The 17737-nt window shown below is 46.1% G+C and overlaps 1 protein-coding gene across 1 annotated transcript in view; it reads right to left on the bottom strand.

Moving 5' to 3' along the window:
• Nucleotides 1-1246: 1246 nt before the first annotated feature.
• The window catches only part of htr4 (5-hydroxytryptamine receptor 4), a 142004-nt gene continuing 125513 nt past the window's right edge, over nucleotides 1247-17737 (bottom strand). The window contains exon 7 of the mRNA XM_031746318.2: nucleotides 1247-5207. Coding sequence (XP_031602178.2) covers nucleotides 5120-5207 — 88 coding nt within the window. The 3' untranslated portion in view covers nucleotides 1247-5119. The remainder of the gene's footprint in view (nucleotides 5208-17737) is intronic.

Genomic DNA, 17737 nt, shown 5'->3' with positions numbered 1-17737 from the left:
ATTCAGAGAACTCAAGAACCTTTGTAATAACTGTAACTAATGGTAAATGGACTGATTCTTATATAGCGCTTTTCTACTCTCCCAGAGTACTCAAAGCGCTCTATACAACATGCCTCATTCACCCATTCACACCCACTCATACAAGCACTTCTAAACTCAAGTGCAACTAATAAACATTCACACACATTCATACTCCCATACTCCATTGAACACATCGGAGGGCAATTTGGGGTTAGTATCTTGCCCAAGGACATTTGGCATGCAGACTGGGGGAGCCAGGAATCGAGCCAGGAATCGAACCACCAACCTTCCGATCAGTAGCTGATCTGCTCTACGACCTGAGCCACAGCCACCCCCAACTGTAACTGTGTAACTGTAATGTGATTATTCGATCTAGTGTAATAGTGTAATAATCTAGTGTAATAACACAATCACCAACCCTGTCATGTGACCTGCTGAGGTGACCTAACTAAGCTGTGGGTGGGGGTTAAAGTCAACACCCCCATCATCCTTGTTCACACGCAGCGAGTAAAAAAGATGGGGAGTGTCCTCATCAGCACAGGGTCTGTGGGTGAGACTGCAGCCTCAGATTTACAACCATAATTATAAGACAGTTTCAGGTAATCTTACAGAGTAATAATGTAGTGTAACTAATTACTTTCTCCAGCGAGTAATTAATTATCATACTCTTAAGAAAAGTAAAGAGTAATTAGTAATCCATTACCCCACACCTTGGCTATGAAGATTCACATGATCATTAGTGAGTCCACTGAGGGACAGCTGGGACTCTTAGGCCAAAACAATAAGCACGCCTGACCCTCTGAGCTCTGCTACACCTGCACCTCGACTGTAGAGCTGGATGCACAGGTGTGGGAGATGCATGTGTGGCGAGCCCGGCCAAACCATCACATGCCCTCTGGCATCCATCTACATGAGTGTACCTGCAGCCCTGAGCACGTCTCATCGGCACTTTAAATATGACTTTGGTTTAAATGGTAAAACGCAGAGTGAGAAAGCAGAGATGAACAATACTTCCATTCATCACTGACTAGTAATGAAGTCCTCTCTGGGCTTTATCATCAAGTTTCAGTTTTCTAAACTGAAACTTCATCTTTACGAGCTTCACGTATCAAAAGGAAAGCAAGCTTGGATTAGCTCGTCGGCGGTAACGAAGCACTTTCATTATGTTTCGATCGGTCGACTGATGCCGTCTCCGTGTTCAGACTCACAAAGAAGATCAACAGCAGGCTTATCAACGTTTCTTTAATTCTCCTTTATCAGAACTGTCACATAGCAACAGAAACAAAGTCATACACATGTCAGCTCCCTGAAAGAGAAGCTTTTCTGCTCTTTTAATACATGAAAATACCCATTTTGTTCTGTCAAAATAAATACTGAAGAGTTTTATAAAAGTCATTTTGTCTCCTTTGGACAGGTTATGGGAGTTATATGTTTAATTTATATACACATTCATGCTGCAGGCTGTGAACAGAAGTTAAAGAACCCATCGGAGGTTTGGAGCAAACCTCTGACGGGTTCTGCAGACGTGATTCAGAGCAGGAGGAAGACGCACTATAGTGCAGCCGGCAGCTGCTGTTCACATCCTGCTGCATGCATACATTCTGCACTCTGCTGGAAGTCTTTATCCTGATTCTGTCAATGCCATCAATAAAAGATCCAGCTGTGTTTCCTATAAAGCAGGACTTGGACAGCAGCCGTGAAACGCTGAAGCATGTGGGCGGCATCCTCCGCCAAGTCAAGAGCTTCGGTCCCAAGATGATGTGTGAGCATAAGAAAGCAGAAACCTGTTATGAACACAATGAAGCTGTAGTGCAGTCACAGCCCCCCTCCCCCAAGATATGAAGATGTGATGTCTTTTGTGTTTCTCTCTCTAAATGCTTTGAACAGGCTGAAATTTAACTCTGTTTCCTTCCTTTAACCGTAGGCACAAACTTTGTGTGGCCAGATTAATAAATATCCACTACATCCTGCTGCTGCCTGTGCTTTTAGGCTCTAGTGAGAGTAGAAACGGAGAGTAGAAACTGACCTCTGTAGTCACAAAGCCGAACATTAAACGAGAGACTTGAGCTCCTCCGCAGAACTCTGAGCGTGAGCAAGCAGCGCTAATCCAAGGCTGTCGTCAGACTTGATAAGACCTACATGTCCTCACACGTGGAATCATGGAGGCATTTCCGGTTTGGCTGCATGGCCCTCTGACCTCACACCTGCTCTCCAAACAGACAGGTGATGCTTTTGGTCTGTTTAAAAAACAACTGTCCCACTAGAGTTTGCAAAGGTTGGAGAGCTCAGGTTTCCAACACACACAAGGACAGGCACCGACTGATGTCACAGAGAGACAGTTAAAAGGAAGACTGATGATTCAGAGACACTGTCTGCAGTGATGTTACCAAGGGATGGATCAGCTGCTTAAAGCCAGAATTCACTTTAGAAGGAGGAGATGCTGCTGCTTGCCAACCGGCTCGGATTATCTCACCCGCACGCTTCATGTCACCGATGCTCAGAACACTGGATGACTTAAAGATCAGCTGTGTGAGGACTCTGGTGTCACACTCATAATAACAATAACAATAAATGAGAAATCATTTTGATAAACTCCTGTTAGGCCTCCACATCAGGAACAGTTCAGGAACTTGTCATGACAAAAGCAGCTTTGAAGAATATTTTCTGTTTGCTAAATCTTCACGGCCTTTTACGAACCTATTGCCCTGCTCTCCCGCTCTCAGGGACACTGGTACAGAAACAGGCAGCCTGGGTCGGAGCTGCACCTTCAGAGAGGCGAGCAGTGAGAACAGCATCTGATCCGGTTACAGGAAATTACTCCAAATTGCAAAGGATTGTGGGCAGAGGTGGAACGCGTCTGAGCCCTGAAAGCCAACTGCTTTTCAATTTTGGAGAATCGAATGCAAGAACATTATGAACCGAGGTCTAACCACAGTCTGGGCACGCTGTTTTCTCATGAATTCTTATGAGTTGGTGTAAACATGGAACAATGAAGCCTTAATTTCAATGTCTTTTAAATTTAAAGTCATACTTGAGTCCACAGATATGCGTAGGAACAAAACACGCCCGCGTTACCGGCCTCGCAGTGCATTTGCAGGCCAAAGCATAATGGAAAAACTTTTTTATGACCATGCTCACCATCTGCACATATCCAACTGCAGCTCACATCCACCCGCGTGCCGGAGCAGTACGGGTGTTGGTGTCAGTCTGGGAGCCTGAACGTGATGTCTAATTACCTTTCCGTGTCAAGAGCTCCTCGTCTGCCTTTGTGCCGCAGCATCAGCGCTCAGCAGTGCGTCCCTCTGATTAAGAGATCTGAGAGGACTGTTTGTCTCTGCCTCTGTATGACATCAGCCTTGGTCTCTGAATTTTGTTGCTTTATAGATATCTTTTCATTGACAGCTCTGTGCAGTGAGAGGAATGTTTTCTCAGCAAAAAAAGAAGAGCCAGAAACAATTAGCTGAATGCGCTCCAGCACCATTGTTTCCAGTAAAGAGAGCAGGAGGAGAGCCTGCTCCAATGTTAAACTTTCATGTTTGCTCACAGTCAAACCTTCCATCGTTTTTTTTGTGAAGAACATTTTGACCAAAAGAGGACCACAAATCTCCACAGTAAGCAGATACTAAGCAGCCCTAGAGTGACCTGGGTTCGTTGGACTGTCACGACCACAATGTTAGCAAAAAGGGCCAATTTAAATCAGCGGCAGAGAAGCCGCGGCAGCAACTTTAATTTCATCACTGTCCCGCCAAAGCACAGGATCTGCCTCTGGACCGTGCTTCTGTTTTGCCTCCTGCTATTTTCTAATGCTGTGTGTGTTTTGGTGCCGCGTCACAGTTTAACTGGGTGTGTCAGACCTGCCTGTGAGCGCCTAAGAAATCACCGACTGTAAAATGAAGACGTACACGTCGCAGAGCTGCAGTTCGAGCCTCACACGCCCGAGTCTCTTAGCCACCTTCAGCACAAGTGAGGGTGATAGGGGACGATAGCTGTGACATTCATGCTCTGGTGAGTTTACTTTTAACCGGCGTCCTGCGTGTCGTAGCGCTTAGAGACTCCAGAGGTGCTGGGCCACGTTAACGGAAGCTTCCTCGAATCGAGGCCTTTACACATCGAGCGTGTTGCAAAAAACATGCTGCGATTTGTTAACAAACACAGTGATCCGACTGGTCAGACTCAGTTTAGTCTGGAAAAACAAACGGGACAAATTCATCGTGTGAAATGACACGGGTGTGACAGGCTTTAATCCGATTCCTCGTGCTAATGAGAAAAAACACAGCAGCAGCAGCAGCAGGAAGAGTCCTGCATGGAGGCACGCAGGGAAACAGACGTGACTGCGAGCGGTCGGCTTGTTCAGGCTTCATGAGTGCAAATGCAGACACTTGTTTGTGCAGAGGGGACGTGGTGCGTCAGGGTGGTATGGATGTAACACGGGCTGAATCACCTTTGAGAGCCTCACAAACACCTCTGACAACACCGAAGCGACACTTCCAATCACTCATTGCAGCTCTCACTGTGGAAGAGAGACAATCATTCAGATGGTGGTGTATGAGCACAGTAACCTCTGTAATAATGCACTTGGACAGTTTAAATCAAGGCTTAAATACAGCCTTTTGCTCTCAGCCGAGTAAGGATTCAGGAGACTTTGTGTGGATGTTCAGAAAAAGCAGAGTTAGAAACTGAAACACTTGGTTTAAAGGCTCATTTACAGGGACATCGTGGAAACAACGCAATCACAAACGGGTCCGCTGTCATCGGAACGCTTTGGCCACATGATTCACTTCCAAGTCATTAATCACATCTTCCTACAGACGCCACCGCCATGTGTGGCGCCCAGCGGCCTGCTGATGACATCGCTGTCCTGGTTCCGCTCGGGGTCATTCAGCCTCTGCGGACGACAGAACCAACGCGACGCGGCGCTGGCTTTATATGCTTGCCTCACGGGTGGGTCAAGTCTCGGTGGAGCTTTGTAACCAGATGGCCCACTGGCAGTGTCCCGCCGCTCTGACACACCGCTAAAGTCCCCCGGGCTCTGGATTCGTAGTATCGATGACGGATTTCAGCTCCAGATGTGTGAAGGCGGCGGTGTCTGTGTTGTTGGTCACAAGCAGGACTCGTGAGACTCTATGTGGGTGTGCAGGGACTTCTTCTCCTGCTCTGAGTGGTTCCCATTGTGGAGCACGCAATACCTGAAAACACAGACAGAGGGTGTTAATTTAACAGGCAGAAACAAGCAGCCTCCAAAATGACAAATCTGTTCCACTATTCACACAGCTTCCAGTGTCTGCTGAGGAGCACGTCACGGTTGTAAGACCATTCAAATAAGCAGAATAAGGAGCGCATCGAGAGGAGGAAAGAGCTTTCAGTGAATCTGTCTGAAACAATAAACCAGCACACATGCACAGGCTTCTGCTTTACTGTCACATTTATGCTGAATGCTGACACTGATTGGGCCACCACAAAAATTCATGAGCTCATCGGAGCAAAAGTAAAACACCTGAAAAGTGGAGGAAAGGTCTGAATGAGAAGTCGGAGCTGAGTGGATGAGATAAGTGGTGTGGAGTTACATTAAACCATCTGCGACCTGACCAACACTCAGAGGAGAGGACGGGAAACCCGAGCTGGACTCAGATGAAGCAGTTCTGGGACTCCAACACAAATAAATAAGAGCAGTCGCACACAAAAGGAAAAGTCATATTCTTATATAAAGAGAGAGGGACGTCAGACCGGGTAGTGATCTCAGCTAACACCTTTTATTGTTTTCATAATGGGAAAAGAAGCGTTTCAGGACTGAGGAGCTTTTTAACGCCGACAGCAGTCAGACTGGGAGGACAGTGAGACACCGGGTCACCGAGTGTTCACCAGCTGAGCTAAAACACACTCCATCTCCAAACCAGAGCTAAATACAAACGTGAAACCAAACTGCTGCACTTCATATCGATATAAAAACGAAATAATGAGAGGAGCTGGAAGGAGCAGCAATCTTTAAACACGTGCAAAACAAATGAGATGCAGACTCAGAAAAAAGATCACCTAAAATAAGTTTCATATTAATGTGGACGAATGTAATAATTGAGCCCGCTGTTATGGTGTGCTGCGTTTTCAGCTGTGAATAAGCTGAGAGTATTATTATCAGTATTACTGAGAAGAGAAAAAGGGAACATCAATGAACTTTAAGTGTGAAAAGGCCAGTGAAGCTGTGCCGTCTGCAGCTAATAAAAAACAGAGGTTTCTGATATTAGAAAATGACCCAGCTGGGATCTACGTGAGGGCTGATGTTCATGTGCTCGGTCTCGTTCTGACGCACTGATTCCAGCACGATTTCCTCCTGCAGCCTGGAACTGCTCACAGCACAAAAGATCCTTCCAGCAGGAGGACTCACAAACCCACAGAGAAAACTCAGGACCCTGCTCCAAGACGTGTGTATGCACCATGCGCGGCACCTGTGTGCACGCACTCTGTGCACTCACAGGTGTGTGCATGCACAGCGTACGTCATTGCATACATGTTGTGTGTACGTAGACAGTGTGTGCGCAGGCTAAAACCATTACGAGCTGTTTACGCAAACGCCCCGGCCCAACACACTTCCTGCCAACTAACTGGCCATGAAATGCGCCTTCCAGACAGCCACGAACATTTAAAGCTTCTCAAACGCAGACAGCTGCACATTCTGGTCACAGCACTACTCCAAATTGCTGCCACGTTGCGGCCTTGCTGAGGGGGGAACAAAGATGCTGGCTGAATCGGGACCCTCACTTACCTGCCAGCGTCTGCACTACAGATAAAGTTCAACATGTACAGGATGACATCATCACGTCACATGAAGCCGGATGAAGGTGGGTATTATCTCAATGGATCACCCTGTGGGTTTTCAGTCTAATTATGAATGTGTTCATGTGAAAGAGGCGGACTTTACAGTACGTAACCAATCAGGAGCATGGACAGGTGTACAGAGAGCAGAGTATTGTAGTTATATAACAGTTGCTTCAAGGTGCTTTAATATCTTTAAAGGCAATAAACACTAAAACAACAAAGGAAGTTAAAAGGAACATATTAGAAAATGTTCTAATATGGGGTTTGTAGTGTCTCACACAGTCAGCTGTCATCTTCAGAGTGACTGTGGTGGGGATGAGATGGAGTCAGTGTGTGACTGAATGTGGTCATGGTGCCAATTACACTCGATTACCTGCAAAAATGGTAAATGGTAAATGGCCTGCATTTGTATAGCGCTTTACTCAGTCCCGAAGGACCCCAAAGCGCTTTACACTACATTCAGTCATTCACCCATTCACACACTGGCAATGGCAAGCTACATTGTAGCCACAGCTGCCCTGGGGCGCACTGACAGAGGCGAGGCTGCCGGACACTGGCACCACCGGGCCCTCTGACCACCACCAGTAGGCAAACATGGGGTTAGTATCTTGCCCAAGGATATTTGGCATGCAGCCAGGAGGCAGCCTGGGATCGAACCACTGACCATCTGATTAGTGGCTGACCTGCTCTGCCACCTGAGCTACAATCACAAGAATTCAGTCCAAGCTCAGAGGTATGAAGCAGAAATTCCTCCACAGTGATGTAGTCGCTGCAGAGCTGACCCCGGTATTCCGGATCGTTAGTGATCACAGCGAGGCTGCGGTCCTGTTTTCACTTAGGTCTTAGGAATCCTCCAGGAACCTTTGAAGCATCCCTCCTGCTTCACCTTGCATCCTCAGGTTTGGTAAATGGTAAATGGACTGGTTCTTATATAGCTTTTCTACTCTTCTGAGCACTCAAAGCGCTTTACACAACTTGTGCATTCACCCATTCACACCCATTCGCACAAGCACATTTTCTTAGTGCTTTCTAACTAACATTCACACACACATTCATAGTCCGATGGATGCATCAGAGAGCAATTTGGGGTTAGTATCTTGCCCAAGGATATTTGGCATGCAGACTAGGGAAGCTAGGAATCAAACCACCAACCTTCCGATCAGTAGATGACCTGCTCTAACCCCTGGGCTATAGCCACCCAGGTTTGCTGCTGGTTGTTTCCTGGCCTCTGCTCCTGGATTTCAGGCTGCAGGTCTGGTTTGTGCTCAGTCGAGATTTGCCCCGTTAGTCCCGATTATCCAGCCTCGGCCTGTTCACTGGTTTGTCTGTGAGCCTCAGATTGTGGCAGAGCTTCTGTGTTTTCTGTTTTTCCACATTGGCGTTAAATTAAAGCTCGCCTTTTGTTTGCCATCGCTGCCTTCGACGCTCTGCAGAGGCGTCCTCGTGTCACATAGCTGTGGATCCTGTAGCAGCGAGCCATCATGTGAGCAGACTGTGTTTTCTGCTTTGCTGCGCAGACATCAGTCCAGCTAGCACCTTTGTGAAACAGCCCACCAATCAGATACAAGGAAACCAACCATAATGCATTAACATGTAACGAGCAGCAGTTTCATTCATCAGAATCAATGAAGCGTCTCAGTGTTTCGCTGAAAAGCACAAACTGAAGAAAACTAAAAGCTCTAAGAGCCGCTCAGCTCTGCACGAACACAGACAGCGGTTCAGGAAGTCGACTGAAGACAGGAATGCACTTTCATATCTGGAAGAAGTGAAACTGTGGAGCCGGATCCATCCTGTGTTTAGCTGAGACTTTGTTTGTACACAGCTGAGCCAACGGGCCAACTGGCAGAGCAGGACGGAGAGGCCGGGGAGAGAGACACGAGGCCCGAATCACAGGCAGACTAAACATTTCTGCACATTCTGGGCACTGGTGTGACCAGCATTCATCTAGATGAAGTGCCCCTGAGCAAGACTTTGAACGTGCTAAGCAACGGACATGATGGGCCGTGTGGGTGGGAGGTGAAGACGAATATGAGCCAGATAACGCAGAAACACATATTTCATATGGTGTGATCTGGACTGTGTCACACTTACAGAAAATATACAACATTTTCTCTAAGCTCACAGGAAACTTCAAGTTCCCGACTTTCCCGACGTGGAGCCGGGCTGATGAAAACAGTGAGCATGCACATCTGTGGAAAAAGGAAGAGATGGTGGCATCGTTGTGCCTCTGTAGAACAAACTCTGGGATCGTCTCATTTTTCATTCATTTTCCAGCTTAAATCAGAAGAAAGTTTGATAAAGTTTAATAACTAAATTTAGAGCCAAAACTCAGACTTTCAGTAAGTGTCGCCATCCCTCCTCGTGTTCTGTCAGCTTATTAATGCTGTTAAAGCTCATCCAATCGCTGTGCAGCTGCTTCTGACACTCACAGTTTCACGTCAGTCAGGTGTGCACCGGTAAATAAATCACTCTCGACGTCGCAGCATCTTTCAAGAGCACAAACCTTCAAACAGAGCAAACAGCAGCAGGGATGGAGGCAAACCCAGCGTCATGCAGCACCTTTATGGGGGCGTGGCCAGTCTAGCGTGGGGAACTGAGGCATGAATAACAGTCTTTCTGAGGCCACACGTTTCTGTTTTTTCACCTGTCATTTAACGCCGTCAAGTATGAAAGCCTCAAATCGCTGCGTGCCACGGCACATTTTAAACCTGATTTGCTGCAGTCTCCTCTTTAGAGGCTGACGCGCACGTATTAACCCGACATTAACCTTTTAGGAGTGAACAGTGCTGCTGACACGTAAACTCCACTCCCTTTGTCGAGTCCGTGTATGACAGAGGCCTCCAGCAAAGTGCTCTCACAGAGGCTCTACAGAGGTCAGAGGTTAATTAGCATATCCTCAGTGAAAAGTTGATATTTGGAAGAAAAACCTCTGTGTTGGAATTATTATTTAATATTTACACTTATATTCAGCTGCGCACCAGTTTCATGTAATTCACCTTTACAGTTTAATTTACAGGCTCGGGGATGTGCTCTCTGTTTCCTCCAATCACAGGTGATCGTCACAATCAGGAAGCTCTGTGTGTGTGTGTCTGTGTGTGTGTGTGTGGTCTGTTTCTCACCAATTTAACTGTTAAGAAAGCAGAAGTAAGAATTGAGAACACGTTGGGGCGCTGATGAAGGCGGAGGAGGTGTGTATGTGTGTATATAATAGATTTGAGAGGAATACAATAGGCAGGAATTTGAATAGGAAAGAGATTATGGCGTATTGAGCTAACCGAAATGAATGAGACGGAGAATTTTATGCAAAAATTATTCAAACTTAACGCCCACGAGGAATGGCTGTTTCCATCTCAGATACAGTCTGGCATAAGAAATATGAGTTTCTGAGAGGATTGAACACAGAGAGGAAATATATTCTACATAAAGCGCTGATGTGAACTCCTTTGACCTTTAGGAAGATTTATTTTTTACTAAGCAGGAAAGCATGAGCGCTCTGAGCAAGCAGAACGCCATCGCCTCGACTGCAGTAACGCCAGTTTGGGAACAAAAAGAGGCGATAAGGAACTCATTTACAAAGCACCTCTGGAAGCAAACTTTTCCCTCTGAGCTGGAAGAAGAAGCCAGACTTCTTGAGTAAAGCTTCACTGCTTCAGAGCCAAAAGGAAAAGCCTGAAAGTGCTAACACTGCTGACGTCAGGTCTGCAGAGGGCATCAGAAGTTTGGACTTTCATAGGATTACATCTGCTCACATTTTTAGAAAGGATTCGACCTGCCACAGGTAAACAGACACAGGAAATCCTGGAGGTACGTGCTGTCTGCACAGCCATCAAGCACCATGTCTTGTACACGCTCTGAAGGATGACGGTTAAGGAGAAACCGACGATGACTGGAACTTTCTGCTCAAAGCTCACAGAAGCTAAAAAAGAGAGGGTCAAAAGAGCCAAACAAAGCCCCGTCCCAGCTCATTTAAACCTGCACAGCTCTTTCATGATGTTTTAATTGATGCTTTTAACAGCGAGTAGAAAGACAGCGGCTGTGTTCCCAGTGCCACACAGAGCTTCAGCTTTTCCTTTATTTCTCCTCGTTTATCGGTTCGATTAAACTCCTTTCAGCAGGAAATACACCTGAGTCTACGGAAGAGCTCATCCTGGACCGGTCCACAGAGACATTTAACAGCATCCTGCAGAGATGCTGCCACGCATTTAACACAACTCATAGAACTCAACACAAACAGAACAAACCTTCACAATTAAACAGGAAGTTAAGTAAAAGAGGAAGACATTCAGGAGCAAATAAGAACTGAGGACCACAAACGGAGCTGATGACGCCTGTGAGAGCTGATTAATCCAGAAGTGTTCTTCGGTGTGTCTGCAGCTCCTGCCTGTTGAACCTCCTTCAGATGAAACCAGAGATGGTCCTCTTTGGCTCCCTCTGATCCTCTTTTATCAGAGGATCAGATCAGCCAGGCAGCGCGTGCAAACCGAAAAGATTGTCGTTCATTTCCTGGGACACACCTGCTTTGGCTCATCTCCTCTGGTTTCCACCCAGGTATCAATTTCAGGATCCTCCCATTTGTCTAAAAGCCCGTCATGGTCTCCGACCTCTCACACGCCTCTCCAGCTTACAGGTCCCTCCGGTCAGCTGGTCGGATGCTCCTGACTGTCCCCGCTCTAGATTTAGCCTGCTGAACAGCATCCAAACGTCCCGTGGGCTCACTGTGTCTCCTGCACCTCTTTTAGCCACGTCTTTATAATGTGTGTTTCCCTCATGTACTTGTACCCAGTACAGGTGTCTTTATAAATGCATTTAATCTGAGTCACTCATGCTTCATTTTAATCTCGATCACCTGATTAAAAACCAGCACTGTGGTCTTCATGAAGCTTCAGCTTTAAATCAAAGAAGTACAGACAGCCTGACTACAGCGCTGAAATGAAATGTTTATGTAAAAATATGGCTGCGCCTCATTAAGTCCAACAAAGTGGAAGCAGGAAGTTTCACAGAGATTAAGTGTGGTGTGGTCAGCGTTCCCTGTTAAAGCTCAGACAGCTCATCAGCATGTTTCACCCTGCAGCATTTAAAGCCGAAAACAATAAAGTGCAGAAACGCTGCTCAGAGTCTAATCAGCTGCTGCAAGGACGCCTCCTCCGGGCCCAACGTGCACATCGCAGCACACGATACATCACTGTCTCTCACATCTTCTCTGCCGTCATGGTGATAGCCAGCTCCCCGTTGAGCTGCGTGGGATTAAAGTGCAGCTCGCTGTGCGCGGCATCACTCTGCGAACGGAGCCTTCCTTCTGCTTCTGTCAAAGACAGCAGCTGAACTTAGTTTTAGAGAGGAGAGCAGAGGGTGTCCGCCATGACTCAAAGTGGACAGGTTATCATTTACCTGTTGCTGCAGGCAAACGGTCTCAGTTTTTATGACCCGGGGCTCTGAGGGGCGGCCCTGACCGTGTCAGTGACAAGTAGCTTCCTGAAACAGAACAGCTGCTCATACGAACAGTGGCACAAACCAGCCAGTGGCCGGCATGGCTTTATCTGCTCTGTGCGACAAGTTTAACTGCACAGAACAGAACTGCAATTCTGCTTTTTGCTTGAAAGTCCCAGAATCACTTAAACAGGCTCTTATTCTGAAACATCTGAAGGTGAACAGCCAGTGCTTCACTGTAAACGTCACACCTGGGGTCCCAACTGACCACTCACTGAAATCTACGTCCTCAGCGACCTGACCAGGTGTGCTCTGCCTCTCGACCCACCACAGCTGGGGCAGGCCCCAGACCCTGTGATCCCCAATGGAATAAGCTGAATAAACTTCACAGAAAATAAAATATAGACAGAAAAAATGAAAAAACTGTAAAAACTCAACATGGAAACACAGACCTTCTTATTAAAAATATAATAAACAACCAGCCACAGTTTCTTTGTGTCACTGGTTTTTAAATGGTGTAACAGAATCTCAAAGAACGAGGCAGTGAGGGAAAGAGCAAGAACCGGGACCTGGTCCAGCACCGAGCCTGCAGCAGTGAGTGGTCATACCAGGAGTCTCTGGTACTACAGAGGAGTTATAGCAGAAGAGGAGAGCTCCAGACATGACTCTGAAATGCTAAAGTCAATAAACTCGAGTGGTTTGAGGTGTTTATCATAACTCAGTGTTATATATAACTCTAAAACTCAAATAAAAAGCAATGATTTATGACACTTTCATTTGTTCTCATAAATCACTTGAAAGGCGGGGGCATGAATCTTATTTTGGGACAAACAGGTTGGTATTCCTCACTCAAAGGAAATAAGCACTTCTGTTGGTGGTCATGAAGCGTACCGATGGGATGGAGGCACATGCAGCTACTTATATGAAGAAGTCAGTGTGGAAGCCTCTCAGCAGATAAAACACACCTAACAAATATATACACACTTTAATGTCCTGCACAGCCCCATGGTCCTTTGGTTTCTCAGCTCTCTGCAGTGAGCCACAGTCTAAATCACAGAGACGCTGGAGGCGCGCTGAGCTGAGCAGCACCGAGGCAGGGGGAGGGGGAAGAATGCAGGCGGGTCGCAGGGAAGTAAACACAGCACACGTGTATGCTTCACTGCATCTATACATGCATGCATACTGTACACAACACGGGGGTGGCTGAAAGATGCTAAAAATATACAAGCAGAGCCATCTGAGCTTCCAGGTGACTTCCACATAGTGTGTGTGTGTTTTCTAGGAATGAGAGTGCTGGCTCTCAGCAGATCACAGGTTTGATTATTTCTGGATGACTGACGTCTGCAGCGTTCCTCGGCTAATTGCCTACATGACTGGAATGAGGAGGCAGCGTGTGTGTCTGCACGTACACACTGCTTTAAAACAACGAGATAAATTTACTTTTTAAAAAAATTACTTTTATTAATACTCGACTCCTTTTTGTCACTACAGATCCCTCAGCCCCACCTAAGACCTAAAACTACAGCAAAGCATGTGTATAACTAAATAAAAGTATTTGCATTACACCACCAAAGAGCTTGTTGTTGACTTCAACAACAATGTTTCCACTGTACACTGCTGATCCATGATAACACTTATCCCTAAAATGGAGATGCAATGAAAGCGACTTATTTTCACGTCACTGGTTTGATGTTCATTATTTGTTGTTGGCTAACCAGTCGTTTTGGTCATCGGGACAAATAAGCTCCAGCGACCAAAGAGTTCTCTGTCCTCAGATGATGGAGAAGATTCACACTGACACCTCTGCGATACAAGACTGCAAGCAGCAGGCTGGAGGCTAACATGACGAGCTAACATGATTGTGGTCAGTTTTATGCGATCGTGGCTCAAGAGTTGGGAGTTCGCCTTGTAATCGGAAGGTTACCGGTTCGAGCCCCGGCTGGGACAGTCTCGGTCGTTGTGTCCTTGGGCAAGACACTTCACCCGTTGCCTACTGGTGGTGGTCAGAGGGCCTGGTGGCGCCAGTGTCCGGCAGCCTCGCCTCTGTCAGTGCGCCCCAGGGTGGCTGTGGCTACAACGTAGCTTGCCATCACCAGTGTGTGAATGTGTGTGTGAATGGGTGAATGACTGGATATGTAAAGCGCTTTGGGGTCCTTAGGGACTAGAAAAGCGCTATATAAATACAGGCCATTTATTCATCTACCATACTTTTCTGTATATATTATCTGGAAATGTTGCACCTTTTCTGCACAATATGCTGAATTCTTGTGTTAAATCCATTTCTACACAGACTTTCAGCAGTAGCAGCAATGTGTGCCTGCTACAGCGTTAAAATGCCACATAAAGTTTCATCACACTGTAAAAGAGGAAATATTAAATATGTTCAATTAGTTGAATCACAATATTTGTACCATACACAAGCACCCATCCATGTGCATGCACGAGAACTGGAGATGGGAATGGAGACCCGGTTCTCAGTAGTTAATTTCCTTGGAGTTGTTAGTCTGCTTGCCTGTGATCCGCAGTCAGCTGATCTCAGTCGGTGTGCTGGAGGAGGAAACAGCGGTGCAGCCTACAGCATGGATATGGACATGAGAGATCGTTTGTGTGTCGTCATTAGGATGGGGTTTGTGTTGTAGTGTGCAACGGCAGCCTCAGGTTTATATTAATAGATTTAATTATGAGACTGTGTGTTTACAGAGTAACATGAATGTAAGACACACTGATGAAACTACTTTCTCTGGTGAGACACTAAAATAACGCGCTGAATCAATTCAAAAGTAATGCTTAATGTGTAATATGCTGTTTTTTGAGTAATGACACCAGCACTGATCAGAACAAAGATGGAGAAAACCTCAAACAGGCACAAATGTGCAACATGCTGTCTCTGATATGCTGCTGAGAGTATAAACTATAATAATTACATCACTATGAAAACACGAGGTGATACGTATGAATGTGCATGTATCACCTCTGTGGTACGTAAAGTACTGCTGATTCAAAGTTAATATGTCGGTTAATAAAACATCAGTTAAAGTTGACATTACTTGATATATTTGTGGCACAGAGAAGTCAGCTCATTCCATTTTACAGTGCATGCCTTCTTCAAGTGTTTTATTGAAGCAACAGAGCATGAAAAAAGCCAGAGTGACCAGTAAGGACACTGGAAGTGACATATCTGGGTCTCCACAAAAGATTTGTTTGTGAAAAAAAAAAATCACAGAAATCTAAAAATTCATCGTCTTCAGTGGTGAAACTTTCATCATCCACAGGAACAACAAAAACATGTTGTTTTATTTGCCTTCAGATGCTTTCAGCACTGGGATATAAATGAGAACGTCTTTGGGATTTGACAGAAACCCTCCAGCAGTGGTTCACGCTCCGACGACAGCTTTCTAAAAATGGACCGTTTTCTCAGAGAGCTCGGCAGCATTCGAATTTAAACCTGATTCAAATTAAAACTTGATATTTGTGTGGATTTGACAACCAGTCTTTGTTTGCTCGTCTGTGCGACCGGGGATGAATCCAAGCACCAGTTTACAGAAAAGTCTGAAAGCATACTGTGTACTTGTTCTTGTTCCCGGGACGATGACATGATCTAACTGGACTGTAAACACTTGTTTTGACATGTTATTGTAAATATGTCATGTTTGCCACGGTCCTCTGGTTTTAAAACCAACGCTTGGTACTTTTTCTGCATGAACGATCGCCTCGTGTCACCGGGAGAAGACTCGCTCAGCATTTACGTCCCGTCGGTTCAGCGCCGCCACGTTTATCGGTGCTGAGCTCACAGATATTTATTCACACACGGCTTCCTCAAACAGAGACCAGCTTTCAAAGAGCTGATTTTTGATTTACTCTGAGGTGTTAGACAACTCCTGTATACACACAATATTGTTCTGCTAAACATACAAGTGAACACTTGCATCGTATTGTGCAGCCAAGCTGTCATTTGATCCATTCTCAATAGGAGAATATCGAACTCTGGAGTTCCCCAAAGCCCCCGGAGGACTATCATTAGAGGGGCGAGCCACAGATGAAAGCTACAAATATGTCACTGAACAATTGCCTAGAAAAACACATCCTGACCTCACGCAGTGAACCTTTATCAATCTATGAAGGTCTCCATCGATCCATCTCATTTATCCCAGCTGTCATAGGCCAGATGTTAGCAACGGCAACTGCAAGAATACAAGGCAACTAGAAAGCGAAAATTTCAGAAGAAATTTTAAGTGTGCCTATGCCGCTGCTATTCAGTGTAGTTTGCCATTCATACAGCTACAGAGAGCAAAACTCAGAAGAGCAGCCATTCTCCACCATGAACTATGGTAAAAACAAACACCGCTCACGCTTCACAGATAACAGCTTACAGTTTTGTGTAAAGATGAAGTTACTTCGTACAGCGCCGATTTGCAGACGCTGTGCACACAGGTTCATGAGCAGAAGTCCCATTGTACCACGGCAGATCCGACAATGTTTGCACGAACACGCTTTGAAGCATTACGTTATGGACCACTTTTCACACATGGTTGGTGTACCCAAACAGCCGGCTGTAGCTTTTCAACTCACAGCCCGACACACACCCAAAAAACAGCCGAGAGAGCACAGACTACGCCCGAGAGGCGTGATTGCAGATGCCCCTCAGGTGGGTCCACCTCCCCTGCAGCGGCACTGCAGACCACGCCCCGCCACACACATCAAACACGTAAAACAAATATTTATGCACTTTTGCATTCACTTTATGTTTTTTGTTATTTTTACACAGTGTTCTGAATGATGAACAATGGTCTACAGCCAATCTCGTGTATTATTATACAAACTTTGGTTGTAAGATTCAGATAACTATTTAATAAAAGCTAAATAGTTTATATGAGAGTAAGAAAGAAAAGTATATCTTTGTGTCCACCTTTCTCTGTTAATGCCCTACCTGGCCCCCTGGCAAAAGCTGTGCTAGATCCGCCCCTGCACAGTTACCAGCTGTCAGCTACACAAAAAAAGGAGCTTGGTGTTTATTTGTCTCTCAGAAACAGTTCATAACTTCCCTTCAACTCATTCATGTGCCTGGATAAAGGATTTCCTCACAAACCGCCCCAGACTGTGAGACTCGGCCCTCATCTCTCCTCCACTGCACACTGAGCACCGGCTCCCCCACAGGGCTGTGTGCTGAGCCCCTCCTGTATTCTCTCTACACCCACGACTGCAGTCCGACCCACAACAACACTCTCATCATCAAGTTTGCTGATGATACCACGGTAGTCGGACTCATCTCAAAGGGAGACGAGGCAGAGTACAGAGAGGAAGTCCTGAAGTTGGCAGCATGGTGTTCAGAAAACAACCTGGCACTGAACACTAAGAAAACCAAAGAGCTCATTATCGACTTCAGGAGACACAACACTGACTTGGCCCCCCTCTACATCAACGGGGAGTGTGTGGAGAGGGTCCACACTTTCCGGTTCCTTGGTGTCCTCATCTCTGCTGA

This window comes from Oreochromis aureus, linkage group 2, assembly GCF_013358895.1.
Source record: "Oreochromis aureus strain Israel breed Guangdong linkage group 2, ZZ_aureus, whole genome shotgun sequence".
NCBI classification, from domain to species: domain Eukaryota; kingdom Metazoa; phylum Chordata; class Actinopteri; order Cichliformes; family Cichlidae; genus Oreochromis; species Oreochromis aureus.
Note: the sequence above shows the minus strand (reverse complement) of the source record. Positions and strands in the feature narration are given on the sequence as shown.